Source organism: Hippichthys cyanospilos, chromosome 6 (genome assembly GCF_059441005.1).
Source record: "Hippichthys cyanospilos isolate Australia breed blue-spotted pipefish chromosome 6, RoL_Hcya_1.0, whole genome shotgun sequence".
NCBI lineage: Eukaryota > Metazoa > Chordata > Actinopteri > Syngnathiformes > Syngnathidae > Hippichthys > Hippichthys cyanospilos.
This window is the reverse complement of record NC_142374.1, coordinates 11,120,214-11,139,292: the sequence shown is the minus strand read 5'-3', so window position 1 is coordinate 11,139,292 and position 19,079 is coordinate 11,120,214. Positions and strand designations below refer to the sequence as shown.

The 19,079-nt window shown below is 38.2% G+C and overlaps 1 protein-coding gene across 1 annotated transcript in view; it reads right to left on the bottom strand.

The window, feature by feature from the left end:
• ccnd2a (cyclin D2, a) overlaps positions 1-19,079 on the bottom strand; it is an 85,000-nt gene that overhangs the window by 62,070 nt on the left and 3,851 nt on the right. Inside the window, exon 2 of the mRNA XM_088416999.1 lies at positions 3,218-3,271. Coding sequence (XP_088273125.1) covers positions 3,218-3,271 — 54 coding nt within the window. The remainder of the gene's footprint in view (positions 1-3,217; positions 3,272-19,079) is intronic.

Below are 19,079 nucleotides of genomic sequence, written 5' to 3'. Positions count from 1 at the left end.
ACAGAAATTGCTCATCATGTTGACGAATGCAAGATGCTCACTAAATTCCCTACTTGTAGTTTCCTGATGATAGAATACAATACAGTACAGTATTTGTGAGAAAGGTGGAAGGATGACGGAATAACTTTTATGACCGTGTTGCAAAATGCCAAGAATCGCTTGGTAGATGAGACAGGATGAGGATGGGAGGAAGACAAGCAACATACAGTATGTGTGTGTGTGTGTGTGTGTATGTGCGTGCATGCATGCAAGTGTATTTGTGTGGCCCAGGAGCAGTTAGAACGACAGTAAAGCAGATGTTTCCTTTGTTTGGTAGTAGAATACGATCATGAAGGAAAAACAGGGGCCTCAACTAAATGATGCACTAAGCAGCTAATGTTGAACACATTAAATTCATAAATGTGCTGTGTTAGATTTGTTCACACCCAAGTAAAAAATATTTTTAGAATCCTGTGAAAAATTAGAAGATGCCACCATTAGCTATTACGTTGAGATTATGATCATGAGGAAGTCAGAGTTATATTTACTCTCAATACCTCCTTATGATCATAATCATAACATTGTCATTGAAAACTGCTCTTGGCTCCTAACATTTCTATCTTAGTTTTGCAGGTTAACTTTGAGAGCATTGTCGAGGGGAGCCTCTTTAAATGACCGCAAAACACGTCATGCATTATTTTTGAAACGCTTGATTTCAAGTTATTGAAGTGTTTGACATCACAAAAAGCTAGCGCAAAAAATAAGTCAATTTTATTTACCTGTATATAGCCCTTAATCACAACAGATCTAAGCTGCTATAAGGCCTTCACAGGTGAAATAATCACAGAAAACATAGAAAATGCACAACAACATCCCGTGAACAAAGCAAGGAAAACACACGCACACACTTAGAGAATAAAAGATGCTCATTGATCTAATATTTTGTGACATTTGTCAAGACCTCATCTTACATCTAGTGACACAAACCGCATGAGATGCCATAACTCACAAGATTAAATCCATAAGAACAAGACTATATTTTATTAAAATATCTTTTCTTTCTTTTTTTTAAATTTACCTAAGCACACAAGAAAATGAATAATCTAGCATGCAAATGTAAACATATACAGGAGTCACTTTTGTTACAGCTAAATTATCAACTGCTGTTGCAGTAACAGCTGCACCTCCAAGCTTTCCTTTTACTGAAGAGTTAAGCAAAATACATGCCGCTCGTATTCGCTGCGGTGTGTGCACTGTTACTTTGTCTTATTTTACCATCGTTTTCATCAACTGGAAAACCAAAATTTCATCACACAGGTGTTTTGAAAGTAATTCGAGAAACCTGCATTTCTCCTGTAGGGCTGCAGCTATTCAGTATTTGGTATATATATATATATATATATATATATATATATATATATATATATATATATATATATATATATATATATATATATATATATATTTTGTTTTGTTTGTTTTTTTGTTTTTTGTTTGGTGAAATAATATTTTACCTCTTAATTTAACATTTATATTTTTTATAATCAACTTGAAATAACTTCAATTTAGACGACCTAGCAGAGAACTTATTTCTTTTCTGGAAACAATAGTGCAATTCATAGTGCAGTACAAATCTCTCTCCATAAATTTTGATGTCAGAACTGCAGCAGCAAAGTTGCCGGTGTTATGCCACTGTAGATTCCCTGGAAAAAATGTGTTTCCCCGGCAAGTTGACGTTCACCTGTTGTGAATTTGGTCAAATAAATGATAAAGTGTTTTCAAGTACACCTGCAATGTTGTCACGCAGCAGTCAGCGATGCATTGTGGATGTTTGAGATACATTATGCTACTGCGTGAACGGTCAAGGAATGCATCAAGTATCAACTGCAGATTATGAGTACAGTACACTGGTACCTCTATTTACGAAATTAATTTATTCCGGAAGTCAGTTCGTAAGCTGTTTTTTTTTTTTCAGTCAAGGCACAATTTACATATAATAGCTTTTTCTGTTCCAAGCCAAGCCTCAAAACCCTTTGCTTTTTTCAAGACCTTACAAGAAAACAAGTAAGAGATGTTTGCACCACTTTGACTCAATAAGTGCTAGATGACCATAATGACACAACAGCAGCAGTAGAAAGAGGAGTACAGGCAGTCGTAATGGTTCTACACGCTGCTGGGCACAATTTCAAAGTAAAAGCATATCAAGGCATTCGTATGCACACATCATTTGTGGTATGGTAATGTTTAATTCGAAGTTGGCATTCTGACCGCATTGGCGATGTGTTTTACTGTCATGAAAATCATTAACTCATGTACTTCATTGCACCTCTGGACCAACAAGCTAAATATATACAGAAGAAGGGATGAGAAATCTTGTGGAATTATAATTCGGCGAGCTCTCGTCATACGAGATCTACACCCATCCCTAAGAAGATAAAGCTTTGGTCATTTGTAAAAACGACAACAATCTAAGTATGAGCTAAATTTTCATTTAAAGCGTCAAAACAAACTCAAAATTTGTTAAATGTGCAGAACCACAACGAGTAATCGATTGATTTACACTTTCTCTATGAAATATTATTGCTGCTGTACCATCAATACCATGTGCTAACTGTGAGTTCATCCCCATAAGCAAACATTTTATGCAAGTGCTATTCTGTTTCTGATGAACATCAAAAGCACTGAGTCATCCTGAGAGGCAGAGCGCTTTATCATCCATTGCAGTTATCTCAATGTGAAACACACTCTTATGTTTTTTTTTAAACGGTTAATTTATTCATAACAAATGAGAAACCTCTATTTACAGGAATCTACCATTGGGGGTTTCAAGGCTGACACTGAGACAACAGTGATACTAACAATGACTGGAATAAAGTTTTGATGCTTCTCCTTGCCAATATTTGGGATGTATACATCTGCAGCTTGCCACAGACAAGCTCTCTGGCAGGAGCTGATGCAAACCTCCCCAGCTTAGTTCAGCGCTCACTATATGCAGCACAACTATTATCTCAACCTCAAAATTCACAAAAAAACCTAGCAGATGCTACGTGATAAAAACTTCCCAGACATTGTTCAAAAATTATCGCTGATCATTCCTTTTATGATCTGCAGTAAGCATCAAGGGGATGACACAATTTGGACTGAATATAGCACACAGACCAGCATAAATAATACAACAGCAAATCTGTGCATGAGATGCTCACGTGAGCGCAGTTTAGAAAAATGTAATTCATCTTACCTGAGATCCCCCAAGGCAATTCCTGAGTGTTTCCTTATGGATGGGATCAGATTCCTAAAGGACACAAAACAAAGCAGCACAACAATGAAGTGATCGAGTTGAGGATAAACGATATAAAGAGATGACATTTCAACTGCCTGGAATAAACAGACAATATGAGCTGTGACACATTCTGACCTGTGCGCTTCATTTACATTGATGAGAAATGGCACCTAAAAACTGCCCTTGGAAAATCACTGAAGAGATAAACAACACTTTGTCACGTGAAATGAAATTTCATAATGCTGGTTTCATGTGACAATGGGATACATGCTCTGTCGATTGGTTACTCTAGTTTTTATTTTCACTCGAGGCACAAACATTTGGAAGAATTACACTAGTTTTTCTACACGCAAGTCAGAGAAGTATCATCCACCATGCTTAATCTCACTTTAATTAGATATGTTGATTCTTTCCACAAACACATAATATATCCTTGCCAAAATTTGACTTGGTAAATTTTGGTCTGGCAATTGTTTTTTAAATGTATTTATTTATTTTTTAGTTCTGACAATCATAGAAAAAAAGAGGCAAAAGGGATCTGTGTGTGTTTTTCTTAACCACTCCAATTTTTCTTTTACCACACCAAACATTTTTAACAGACTTTCTTCGGGCGTGCGGTGCTCAAGTTTGGCCCTAGAGAGCAGGGGTTCTCAAACGTTGTGGAGTCACCGACCCCTTTTAGGAATGTAAAGCAAACCCCCATTGCCAATGTTTATGGAAACAAACAAAACAAATAGAAATCATTTAAGATAAACATAAGTTCCCTCTTTATTCACCAACAGATTCAATTTGACAACAAGCATATTTGTTACTTTTCAGCCATTTTGAAATTTACAAAATATAAATTGCAAATTCCTCGCCTCCTCATAACAAATTGGGTTGATTTGTTTCTGCCAATTATGTAGTCAAAAACAACAAACAGTCAAACACACATTTTGGTCATCTTCTGATGTTTTCAATAAATCCCAATTTGTCCCAATCTAGTCCTCTTTGTATTTTCTTTGTTTGGACAGCTTTTCTTTTGTCTTTTCCACACTAGATGCACTGGCCAGCCTTACAAACGCATTCATAGCTCAGTAGATAGCGGAGGTCCTGCGGGTGCGCGGGTCAAGCTCTTTGATGATTACGTGGGTCTATTTGACAAATTTCAAAAATGTAATTTTTTTAAAAAATAGGGTAAACTGGTTGAAGTGAATACTTTTTTGAAGAGCCATGAATACATGATTTCACGGATCCCCGGGAGTCAGGCCACGGACCCGGCCGGTCCGCGGACCCCACTTTGAGAATCACTGTTGTACAGCCCCTATCCAGCTTGTTATCCATGTATCACACCTCCAATACACCTGATCAGATGACCAGGATCGTTATCTGGCTCCTGCAAAGTTTGCTGATGAGCTGATCTTTTGACTCAGGTGTAATGTTGGAAGGTAACATCAAAAACAGTCTGGATAGGGACTCTTGAGGACTGAACTTGGCACCCACGTTATAGGCCATTCCAATGCCAATATATATACATTTGCAAGAAAAATTATGTAAACTCTTCATAATTACCTGCATCTATATTATATGCATAAATATCTATGTAACTTGATCTTTATCTAAGACACAACAAAATACAGTCTGCTCTAAAGGCAACACAGTGGCTCTAAAAAAAATGAAATGAAACCTCTGCTAAGTCAGACCTCTGCTAAGTTAAACCTCTGCTAAATCACAGAATGGTTTACGTGTTACACAACAATACATTAAAGAAACACTAATTAAGTATTAAAACCTGGATCGATCTGAGGTCTAAATACTCAGATAAATTAGTGTATCTCAGAGAACAAAACAGAATGAAGCGACATTTTGCTGCTATGCCGCACATGAAACAAATAAGCTGAAATCAGCACCAATCAATGCTTTTACATCCAGGTTAAAATCTATGCTTCTTCATCATACTTGTGATTACTGTCTTTACTTTCTTTGCTTTTGCTCATTTTTTTTCCAGATGATCCATGCAACATTCATGATTTAAGGAGAAAAAAAAGAACATTTTAAATGTGGGCTCGTCAGATCACAAAATACCTTTCCACTTTGCATCGGAACATCTGAGATGAGTTCGGACCCTGACTGGAGTGGTGCTGCATTTATTGCAGCACCGGGTCGCCTTTGCTTTTCTGTTCCCTATGAGTCCAAGAATAAGTGTTCTAACAATGTACCAGCAGCTTTAATGTTCATGTCATGTCCTGGAAAGACTGCAGCTGCAGGAAAAGGCCACACAGAGAGCGACATAATGCTTCAGAGGAATGGGAATCTCCTATTGCCAACAATGCTAGACTCATCACTTCAGTTTTGAATGAAAAGAAAAAGCAGCTGCATTTTGTTTTACCGGAGTTTTGAAAAGCCATGTGTAATGTTACTAAGCATGACGTTTCATCCAGGTGGGTGACAACAAAGAAAAGGCGGGTGTAGGCAAAATCCTGTTGCTACCTTAATTTCTTAATCCCTTCATTTTGTTCCCTACTTTGATTTGAGAACCTGAGTCAACAGGCTGCCCTACAAGTAAAAACTCTTTGGTCACTGAAAATTTGTTCAAGGAGGATTTGGCCAGCATTTAAACTTCGGCTATCTTACAAAAAAAAAAAAGTGTTCGCACAAAACACATCATGCATTTAGGGTTCTTTTTTTTACCTGAGGCCTGTCAAAAATCTATTTGGCCTTTGCTTTCACAGCCATGTTGCTTCAGGTGACAGGGAATACAAAGAATGACAAATGATTGAAAAAGCACAAACATCGGCTGTTGACAGCAGTTCCAAAGTTTTGCGGACAGAAGAGAAAGACGCGAACGAGACAATGAGCTTTCAAGTAATGTGAACAAAATATGCATTATTGTGCTGTTAATCCAGATTGGTACCTCTGGGAAAGAATATAGTCAAGACAGACATCAATAAAGCGGAAGGATTCAAAGTACCTTGATGTATCAAGCCATTTGAGAACACATGACCTACCCCGCAGGCTTTAAACATCAACAAGTTGATTTCAAAGCTACATTAAAAAATAAACCTTGTGACAACATTCTTGAGGCAGTCACAAGCCCTGCCATGAAAAAAAAGAACAAAGAAATATCGAATGTTAATAACTAACATGAATGCCCAGGTGAGCTGTACACAGAGAGAATGAAGTATTTTGCATGTGTGCAGGGAGCCGCGGGACCAAACGCACATGAGCAAAGACTTTAGAGTCCATTGTGACAAAATGTATCCATCAGATGTGTCTGAGCCCACACAGTGTCATGCGGTCTCTGCGCGACGCATCCAAATCCCCAACTAGCCGGTGAAACCTGTGCTGACAGCTCAGCCTACTAACCTTCGCGGCCCATCTAGCATTACCCCCGGCGTAGCGCACCCCTGGTGAAGAAAGTGACACGGGCATGGAGGTCAAAGGTGGACTCAGAAGATGCATTTTAAGGAAAAGAAAGGTCGTTCTGAGTGCCAAAGAATTTTAAACAGGTAGAACAAATGTCTTTTTGTGCAGGAACACGCAGGAGAAAAAGGAATGATTTGGGGCAGAGATGACATTCACGCTACATCCTTTTCATGGTTGCTAGAGACACATTTGTTCCTTGCAAATGAAATGTTGCGGACTGATGTCTTTGCCCAAATCAACATAACTAAAAATATTGACTACATATGTATGTACATGAGTATGTACAAGCTACAGTACGTCAACAAATGAAGATCTCTGCAAATTCAAATTTTTAGCTCGTTAAAGTAATTGTAGCTGCCTCGTCTGATCTTTAGGCAGATCTTACGGAGTGAGGTGCTAAAGATCTGTAATTAAAGTTTGAAATTTAGAACTAACGCCAAACTTCGCTGATACATCATCCACTTTTGTATAGCATTAAATAAAAAAATAAATTAATTAAAAAACACAGCTGGCACAGGCTCCAGCAGGCGTGTGAAATTAGTGAGGTTTATCGGTTCAGAAAATGAATGAATGGACACTATTATCTCGTGAACACATAACTACTGAAAACAACATTGTGGGCAGTCTTCATCCAGGTCAGAGTCTACATATAATTTTCAAGTTAGTCTTCAGCAAACCGTGTGTTTCCGAATGTGCACTATATTTCCTTAATATTTTAATGGTCAGTGGTCACGCCATTCTGAATGGGGTGTCTAAATGTCCAGGCAGGATAAATAGTTTGCACTCAAAACTAACCACTAATGCCCTTCAAAAAGTAATGAGAGTCAATGGTCACTCAACAGGTTTACATCGACCACAATGTATTGGGAGCAGGACGATATCAATGCAATTTAGCAACTACGTTACTAATTCATCCATTTTAGTGAATTGAAAATATTTACAATAAAGAGATGCATGGTAGTCACATGACAACAGGCAAATAGTGAGCTGGCTCTCGCCAAACAGAATGAGGCAACTGCAATATAGTGCTGAATATAGTGCACCACTGTTTAGTGAATGAGGCGCTAGGGGATAAGGGTGGACACTCAGACACAGCCCAAGACTATTTATTGCTGGATAACGGTCTAAAATACAAAAAGAAATCCATCCATCCATTAATCCATTTTCTAGAGCCGCTTATCCCCACAGGGGTCGCAGGCTAGCTGGTGCCTATCTCAGCTGGTGCTGGTGCTTCGGGCTGTAGGTGGGGGACACCCTGAACTGGTTGCCACCCAAACAAACAACCATTCACGCACCCAATCACACCGAAGGACAATTTAAGTGTGTTCAATTGACCTGCCATGCATGTTTTTGGAGTGTGGGAGGAAGCCGGAGTGCCCGGAGAAAACCCATGCGGGCTCGGGGAGAACATGCGAACTCCACACAGGAAGGCCCAAGCCAGGTGGATTCGAACCGAGACCTTTGAACTGCGAGGCGGACGTGCTATTCACTGCGGCACCAAGCCGCCCACAAACCAAAAAGAATTTTTTTTCAAAATACCGTAAATGTATTGCATTATATTTGCATAGAAATTGAAAAGTACGCCAGAATAATACACCCTCTTTCCAAATTATTTTTATCTGCCCCATCCTCTCCAAACGTATAATGATAGTCCATCAGCATTTTGCCGAATGAATTGCACAGACTGCTCATAAAAGAACCATATTCCTGGATGAAAATCTTTAGGTATAGTTCGGCAAGCTGCAGGTTGGAGGAAGTCAGAATAACTAGAAAAAAATAAAATAAATTCACATATGTGGGGATAACATACACCAACTCTACAGAGAAAAAAAAAAAAGTCTCCCGATCCCCAAAATGTCCCTTTTAGATCAAAAATATAAATGTAAACGCAAAAGTAACTTCTCTTTTAATGGGAACTTTCTCATCCAAATGCCTTTAAATTAACTTCATATTCCTCAGTCAGTAGATGTCTGTAACATTCTGAAAAACCAGAAGCTGAGTCTTAGGGCCACATTCTTGACCTCCCCTCACTCCACTGCTAACACAGCACGTGGCTTTGTGCAGACTTCGCCGAGGGCTCCTTTTAGGAGTTCTTAATGGGTCACACGCACAATACACTTTGTGTTACCAAGCAGTAAACCTCCACTGAGGGGATCACTGGCGTCACCAGGGTTCAGGTGAAGGAGAGGGAGCTCAGGAAGAATAGAGCAATGAATTGGCCTAAAATACCGGGCTGAAGTTCAGACGGCATCACGTTTACCACATGCATTCACCTCCATCATGAGTTAAAGTCAGCGACCTGCAATCCGACCATTTACAGTTATTCAGAACAAGAGACTCGCCAAGAAAAGTAAAAGGAGCCATCTTGTAAATGAAAGTACCCCGGAATAACAAAAGCTTACCATTTAAGACGCCCTCTACTGGTAGCTTGAAAATCAAACACGAGATGGTTGAGTTGAGCAATATCCAAGTTTACCACAACACATGTTTGGTTTTGACTTCCAATTGTGAACCACGGCTGGACTGAACAACAATACTGCTAGGGAAATGCTACTTCATTTATGCAGTGTTATCCCATCTCATTCAACTACTGATGATATAAAGTGGTGTGTTCAGTATTTTGCTTAAGGATATGGTCACCAGGGTCAGGGATTGAACCCACAACCTTCTGGTTGAGACACGAGCACTCTAAAGCGGGTCTTACCCTAAACAGACGTCTTATTTATTTATTTAGTATGACAAAACAGACAACCGGTTGTGTTGTTAAAGTGTGTTTTGTTTGGTCTAGATACTACATGATGAGCAGTGAAACCAAATAGGTTAATAGTGTGACATTGTTTGTTTTTGACCTCAGTTTTTTAAAACTTCGTTCACATTACACACAAACATATTTATTCACATGCGGAAACATTTTCTCGTACAACCCCCCCACGCGTCTAGGCGCACATACACACAAGTACCCCTCGCACACATCTGAGTCCGACAATGGCGAACAGCTGCATGGGTCTGTCTGGATCGAGCCCAGCCACCTCTGGGCCACAAAGGGCTGCTTGTACCCTCGACTTGCTAGGAACATAAAACACAAGAGATAAGACCAGACACTGTTTGCCAGAACCACCGGACCTCCCAAACAGGAACTGCAAGTGTTTGACACACACATTCGAAAGCATGTAAAGCAGCGCATATTTCAATGAGCCTGTTTTGAGAATATCGTCAAGTGACAATCATTGTGGTGCGATTTGTTTATTCATTTTGCGCTGGCCTCCGTTGACCTCCTCGTCCCACATTTTCAAGCTCATCTGATCACTTAAAAGTGAGAATCGGAGGCACTCAGACAATACGGATATTTAGAATGAGGCTCCCCATTCACAAGTTGATCAGTGAGGGAGATTAATTACCAGCACAACAAAGCTAAGTTTGTTTCCAGGCTACAGGCCTTAATGCCAAGTTATTGTAGCTATTGCCGCTATTCAGGTCCCTGAAGACAGCGAGGGTGAGAGATGTGCGTGTTTTAAAGAGCAGACTTGTGATGGACTCGCCAATATATCAACACTTCACTACGAGTGAGGACTTCTGCACTTGATATCTCATCAGGGTGCCTTTTGGTCTTGGTTCTTGGAGAGCCATGAAAGCATCTTTGGATGGAGACATTGTTTTCAATCATTTCTAACTGATTATTTACAACTGAGTGATCATGGGGCTTACTAAAAGTTAAGACAAAATGCAATGAAAACTCCCTATAATGATTATTGTCAGCAAAAATATCAGTAAACAGTATTATGATGACATAAATGATGAGAAAAAGACACAAATATAAAAGTATTGTTACAAGTAGTTCTAGAATTGCCTTGTTTTTCACGACATAACAATCAGAATGGCTTCATTTACCACCACACAAGAAACGGGAAGGAATTCAAGTCAAAAGAGCTTAATCTTTGTAAAATGACACCAAATCTTCATGGCTGACCATCAGCTGTCTGTTAAACTGTCCATTTGGTTTGGTTCATTTTTTACTACATCTGCTTACTGCTTCATTTCTTCTGTTTAGTTTAACTTACAAACCAAAGTTAAAATCGAAGGCTGAACGTTGACTGAATGCAGTCACGCACATTTCTGCCACATCTGATTGAGTAAATATGACCACAAGTTGCAGCTGGTCACAAATCTCAATCATAATATCACCCAGCCCTACTAACATTACCACTCAATAGGGTGTGGGGGTAGTAAGGGGGGGTTGAGTTATTTATTTATTGTACTGTTTTATTTTTATATTTGCGCTTGATAACTTTTTTTGTATTTTAGTCATGGTACAGCACTGTGGTCAGCCCTTTGGGGTTGTTTTTAAATATGCATTTTAAATAAACTTTGACTTGACCTAACTTGACTTATTGGGGAAGGGGGGGGGGGCAGTCTCATTGTGCCCCGGACACAAATAGGCAGTGCGCCGGTATCAATGCTTGGGGATCACTGAATTAGCTGACTCATCATTACCTCTGGATGATAATGAAATAAGTTTATAATAAGGCACGGCAGCACAAAAGAGGTCAGGTTCGTGAAAGGATCGATTTTAAAAAGAACAACGAGGATGATAAAATACCATGGAGTGCTGCTCCATTCTCTTACATTTGTCTACATTTCTGCTTAGTCATGATTTGTCCGGTCACCACTTGCGGGCCCACACAGACACAAGCCCACACACACCATGACACAGTGGAGTCTGTGTGGCTTGGATCAAGGTTCGCTCTCAATAGGGAGGACGGCAGCCCCCCCATAAACGTGACTGATGTCTTTGTCCTTATCGTTGCCCTTCTTCCCCTTTTTCTATGCCTGTCTATCCATCAACAGCCCTGTTTCCCTGTCTTTGTCGCCTCCTTCTCTGTCCATCTGTCGCTTTCACTACTTCTCTCTCAAAAAGTGACACTTGATACTGGTAAAGTATTGGGGCACCTGGCCATCCTTACACCTAAAGGGAGTGAAAACACATTTACTACAACAGCTCTCTATTCTTTTATAAGCTGTGTACATATATATATATATATATATATATATATATATATATATATATATATATATATATATATATATATATATATATATATATATATATATATATATATATATATATATATATAGAGAACGGAATTTATCAGGACTGACTCGAGCTGAGTCGCAAATTGACCGTTGGAAACGAATGCTGAGTCTGCATTTTCCCTATTTGACTCAAATGCATCATAGCATATAATTGTCAAAGAGGAAATGTTACAGGAAGCATAACATTAAACTGATAATTAGTCCAAGACTGTTGTCTCGGTAGATTACCTTCTGAGCCACATTTTGGTGAATTTAACGTTTTTTGTTGTTTTTTTTTTCTAATCTATACATTCGGTCAGTTCATACATGTGGGTGTAATTTAAGTGAGAAATCTAAAATGTTGAGAATGACTTTCACAATGCAATACTAATGCCTGAGCACACTTGCCATTTTCCGTTTCTCTTCAAAAAGGATGCTTTTGAAAATGCAAGAATACTACATATCCATCTATTCATCTATCCATTTTCTTAACCTCTTGTCTTACAAGGCGTGGGCTTGCTGGTGCCTCTCAGCTGTCATTGGGGAGTAGGCGGGGCACACACTGAACTGGTACGTAGCCAATTGCATGGCATACAGAGATGAACTGCGCTATACACCTGTGTATATATCACATATATATATATATATATATATATATATATATATATATATACACACCGTAATTTCCGGACTATAAAGCACACCTGATTATAAGCCGCAACCCACTACATTTTAGAGGAAAACCGATCTGTACATACACAAGCCGCACCTGCATACAAGCCGCATGTGCCCACATTAAAACATGTAAACATATTTACAAAGAAAGACGGTACACAGAGAGAGTTTTCAAAGTTTTAATAATATAACTTAACAATAATAATATAACTTTCTTCCCAAACGGTGCCTGTGACAGGGCAGTAAAACGGTAGCAACATGGTAGCAACACGCTAGCAACATGGTAGCAACACGCTAGCAACATGGTAGCAACACGCTAGCAACACAGTATAACAGGTCTGGTAAAACAGGTCTGGTAAAAGAACATACTGGTAAAAATCACGGTAAGCCGTCTTCATCTTCCTCCTCTGAACTGAAGCCATCGAAGACCTCTTCCTCAGTGTCGGAATGAAACAGTGTCGTAAAGACGTCGTCACACACTCCCTCAGCCTCTCTCTCGCTGTCACTGTGCCCTCCTCTCCGTCACGCAGCAGACCGGCTTTTCGGAACCCGTTGGTGATGGTGATTTTTTTGACACTGCCCCACGCTGTCAGGATCCACTGGCAGACTTGTGAAAAAGTTGCCTTTCGCATGCGGCCAGTTTTAGTGAAAGATTTCTCGCCGATAGTCATCCAATTCTCCCATTCAACACGGAGCGCCACTTTAAATGCACGATTCACACTAATGTCAAGCGGCTGCAAATACTTCGTTGTGCCCCCAGGAATCACAGCTGGAATGGAGTTTGTCCTGCGTCATGTGCCTTTCTTTTTGCATTTTCCATGATGAGGGTATGTTCACGCTAATTTAATTTATGCACAAGACAGGAAGTTGCAGTCTTCCTCGACGCATATATTCCACCGGTCTTACCTTTTCTACTTGAGTGCCCCTAGCGGCCGTTAGAAAAATTACATAAATTGGCCGCATCACTGAGTAAGCCGCAGGGTTGAAAGTTTGGGAAAAAAGTAGCGGCTTATATTCCGGAATTTACGGTATATATATATATATATATATATATATATATATATATATATATATATATATATATATATATGTATATATATATATATATATATATATATATATATATATATATATATATATATATATATATATATATATATATATGAATAGAGATGTAGTAAAACAAAAAAACATAATATATTTAAAAACATACTACGACAGTTGTATTTACTCCATGCGGCAGCTGAACTTTGCAACCAAAGTTGTAGATGTGGAGAGCACCCGAGCAAATGTTAGCATATCATCCAGAATTTTATTTAGATGATTATCAATTCAGTTGTCAGCTGTCTTAGTGAGGCCAGCTGTAGGTTGTTTATAACCACCGCTAGCAGAGCTCACTTCATAGCTAAGAATTGTCGATATACAGTATATTAAACCCAGAACACCCCAAAAAGTGTGGAGTCAAATGTACATGCCAGTAACAACTACACACACACACATACACACACGCATGCACGAGTCTGGATGATAGTGTTGTTGTACAGTTGAGAATGAGGCTTAGGGGATTTTGCTGAGCCACAGTATATGTATACAGAAGATGGAAGCTTAAACATCTGTGTAGGCAAATAAGAGCAAGAGTGTCAGAAACACCTGGGACTTCAGCAGTTTTGGGAACATTCTCAAGTGTTTAATCCATCATGTAAATGAACGTAAAAATCATAAATGTGGATGACAGTGGATGAGGCTTATGCCTGCGCTGACAAACACACTATTGAACTACAATATACTACAGGTTATACTCTTATAAAGATTCCTTTGATGCTTATGGGAGACACATTAAAAGTTGGATGCGGTACTAATTTTGTACAAAGGCCGTATTCTCAATGATTTAGCCACAGGACATGAAAACTCAAAACACACATTTGTCAACATATGTCATGTTTGTTGGCTTGAGCGCAAAACCAAGATCATCACTGTGATGAATAAAGCAGACACTGCAGCGCAACTTTAAAACATCACTCATTCATGATTGTGAAAGGAAGTTTGAACAGAAGTAACCAAAAAGGGGAACTTCCGAGAGCAAGAGCAAAGCATGAAAGCAACAACCACTTAAGAAAGGACAACGGCGCATAAAAGTCAATGAATACAATCAGCTATCAAACACAGACACATCGTCAATTTCCTGCATTCATCTTAAAAGATAGCTACAGGAAAACAGACACAACCAATAGTCAATCAAATGAAAAAACACTAACACAAAAATATGAAACAATGTGGACAATTATCTGAACTCAAAAGAAAAAAAATCTTCACACCATCTGCTATTTTACAGCATTTGATAAACCTAAGAATGTCATCTCAATTCTGTGCTTAGTTAAAAGAAGTTAGAAAAAAAAACTGGCAATAATTTTGTATAATTTTGATGAAAACAACCAAAAATAGAATAGAATGATGCCAATTAAAATGTAATTCATCAAAAAAACAATTCTTACTAAAGCCAATTGTTCTTTACAGAAAACCAATAGGTAAAAACAAATCACAAACAAGCACAATAAAGTATTCTCTTGGCAATAGACATCAAGGGAGCAAGTATGATGCATGATTATTTTTGATAAAATCCTGTCAAGTGAACTGAAATGTTAATCCTATTTGGTTCCAAAAAGACACATTTCACCCAAAACAGTGGCAGTTAGTCAGTTAACAGCCACTGCCATTAACATCTAGAGAGGCCTAAAATCCATTTTAACTGGGCTAGTAGCGAATGAGTAAAAATACGCATCTGTTCAATAAAAAGGACACATATTTGGACTTATTTAAAATGGCACTTTGTCACACATTTGGCTAGTGCCCAGTCGTATGTGGCCCCCCAGCAGCACTCACGAAAAATCCTGGCTTGCTCCATAATTTTAAGATGCCCATTCTGATCCAGATCATTGAAGTCCAAAGACAATGAATTGGCCTGCTTGGGTTGTCTTACAAACTCTTGGACATCTCAAACAGTCAAACGGTGGTCAATTTTTCAATTTATTAAGACAAAACTCAATGGGACAAATGAAATGTATTCTTGAATTATCACTATAATTCCAGCAAAATGCTACTCATGTCACCTTTCAGTTCTTTACCACATTCCAGTCTCCTTTTTAGTCTTGGAATTGAGGAATTTTCCTCCTTTATTTCATTTATGCACTTGAAAAAGGGCTCTGTGTTTGAGGTCCGTGTGAAGAAGAATCTTCCTCCACTCCCAAAGGGATCTGACTAAAATTTAACTGTTGTCAGGCAAAATAAGTCCGCATGACAACAGGGCGACTGATTCCCATGTGACTTGTTGATAATTGCCATGTTTGGAATGATGGAAAGAATCTTTGAAATTTGTGTCCCCACCTTTCATGCACAATTTACTGCAAATGAAAGGAGAGCGGCAGAATCACTGATTAACAGAAGCCAATACGTTGGATTAAGTCGAGCTTTGGTGAACCCTGATCCAGACACAATACATTAACTCACCAACTACCGAGTGCTAGGTCACTCATGTAATACACACCCTACAGATAGAGGGTCACACTTTGACTCTGACTGTTTCTGTGACTAAAAATCGAAGGGTGTGGCAAATGTATATAATGCTACAAAGGACACATGCATCCGAATGGCAGCAGACAGGAAGTTTCATCGGGGGGAATCAGTAGAATGTGAAACAAAAGGTAAACTGAGGTGCGGTAGCCAGTAGACTGTGACCTTGCAACTGCTTTCCTGCTGCACCGTGAGCACCAAAATTCATTGCAAATTAACTGCATCAGAAGTATTGTATTTTTACAGATATATTACAAAAATGACAGGATGTGAAGTTGATTAAACTTGATTAACAATAACAGATTTACAGTATCTCACACTATTAAAAAACAACATTTAGCAGAAGGCACTTCTTTTTGAAGACTTACAAGTAATGTATTGTGTTTTTAAAAGAATCACTTTAAGCGAAGATATATACAGATAAGATGGAAGTGTGGCTTAAAACAACCAAAAATTTAAAGGAACAAAAAAAAAATCCATTGGTCCTTTCTGTCCATCCATCCATCCATCCATCCATCAACAAATGAAAATTTGGTATGTACATACCCACTGTACATACATATGCAATTTATACAGTTCCCATAGAACAGCTATACAGTAGAACTCTTCTAAACAAAATCATATTTGCAGCAAGACACTTCACAACAGGGGACTTATCATTATAGTAAATCTATGTCTCAAACGTAAACATAAAAAAACATGTGCAATCCACACTCTGACTTGAGTTAAAAACAAACCATCCAAGATTGAAAACATGAAAAAAAGAAATACATTAGCAAATCTATATACAATATATATTCATTTTCATACTTACATCAATTCCGTGCATAATGTCTTTAATTTTGTTTCACCCATCTTTCATCTTTATTAGCTTTTGCTGCAGGGTTGTTTTCGCTATATTGAATTTCAGTGCAACGCAAATGCAGAAAAAAAAATCATATTATGCAACAGGGGCATTTTCCCTTGAGTTAATAGGAAAGAGGGAAAGGCTTCAATGCATGGATTTTTTTGGATATGGATATTTTTGAAAGTGTTGGTTTCGTTGTAGAGGAGTTTTACTGTATGCGCTGGTGTTTATGGTTCAACCCAAAGACAAACCACTGTCAGTATCCAAGGCATTCAAAACAAATGACCAAACATTCAAGTATTTCCAAATTTTAATTAATTAAAAAAAGAGATAGCTCAGACTATCATCCCAACTTAGTCAGCTAATATCAACAGCTAACATAGCACTAGGTAGTAACATGTTTTTTGTCAGCAAGTAAACAAAACTGTGCATTTATGTGTCTGTGAAGGGAATTTACACAGAAATGGTTCGGGAAATGAGAAGGCAGAAGAAGCACAACTTTAGGTTACACTATTGACAAATATGTGGGTAGTCTATTTTCCTTACAAAACCAGTGTGCCATGATCTACTTAAATAGAGAAAAAGATTTCCTGTACATTTGAGTTTTTAAAGGTTTTGATTCTTTCCAGATTTCTTGGTTTAAAAAATACATTCTAATAACTTTTTAGCCTTGTGGAGGATCTCTGCTTCTGAAAAGTGAATTTACATACATGTATAATCGAAAGGGTATTAAGCTCATTTACATTATACCACTTTTTTGACATATACAGGTTGATGCAAGCTGGCAACACCGTACTCTGTTCTGGTATTCACTGACAGGATGGCTGGATAAAGTTTTTGCAGGGCATCATTCAAAACATCAACAGTGTTCGGTTGGTTTTTGTCAGTTTTTGTGCCAGGAAGTGCCTCTGCAATTTAATTGTCTATCTTGTTTTAGCCTAATTGATTTCATCCCTCACATCTCCAAGCTGTTTGAAATCTCACAGAGCTCATTTTTTTGTGCGCCTTCAGTCTGTAATCATCATATAAATTCAGTACTAAAATAACATCATTGTTCTAAATGACCTAATTTCTGTCCTCAGTTCTTCATGTTTCCCCATTCCAAAAAATAAAATTGTGTAGCCATTTATCTTGAATAATGCCATTGTCATTTTTTTCCATATTACTGCATAGTTTTCACTTTCCATACTTTTCCTGACCTGAAATTTTATGAAATCAGACTCCATACTTTTCCAATAAATTTAATCTGTAAATTTAACATAAGAGAACACTTACCACAACATGAACTATAACAAATTATTTGTAGAGTACACATTTTATGAATCTGTCAATATTGTGTACAATACATACTATTTTTTTCCTCTACACCTTGCTTTTTTTTTGCAGGGTCACAATTAAAACGGTTTTATTATTTGTAATGACCCATAATAGTGAACTAAACAAGGATGCCAATATCCCATGTCTTTTTAGCATAGGTAAAACGTTGGATGTCAGCCTGAGTTTCTTAGATAGCCTTGGGCAGCAAACCTACATGCTCTATTCCCTCTGTGCCCTCGGCAGCTGCAGCGTGTTATTCTCAACAGCGCTCTCTAGGGGCAGCTAATAAATAAATAAATTAAAAAAAAGTTCCAGTAGAACAGTGCAGGCAGCTGGTCAGGCACAGTGCAGCATGGCCACCAGCAAGTCTCAGTGTAGAGACAAAGTATGTGTGTGCAGCCGCCAAAACAGCTGCTCTGCTATCAGTCACACTTATTCCACAAATACGCCATACAAGAAGTAAGTTGTATGCTTAGATAAAACTTCAGGAATGCATTTTTTAAATCTAACAACCGTGTTTATCTAGTTAAGCAAAATAAGTCTGAATGCGAACTATAATATACAATATTTACCTCTTTGTTTTGTTTTGTTTTTTAATTAACCAGTGGTTCTTTTCAGTTTGCATCACTTTAAAACAGAACCACAGACGCTGACACCAGCTATGATTAGTTTACTTTAGTTGTTTTAAGTACACAGCAAACATTATTGGAATGTAAAAGTACAAAACATCGACAAATTATTTTAAAGTTCCAGCATAAGTAAAGGGTGAGAAACAATACTACATCCTCAAATTTACAGCACTTACATGACTGACAGTTGGCAATTTTGGTTCTCTTGTGGACATTAAAGAAGGTCAAAAACACATAAGGGGGGCTTCAGCAACCCTGTAGGTGGGGGAAGTTTCCTTCATGACTTATTCTGTATGAAATGAGTGAAAAT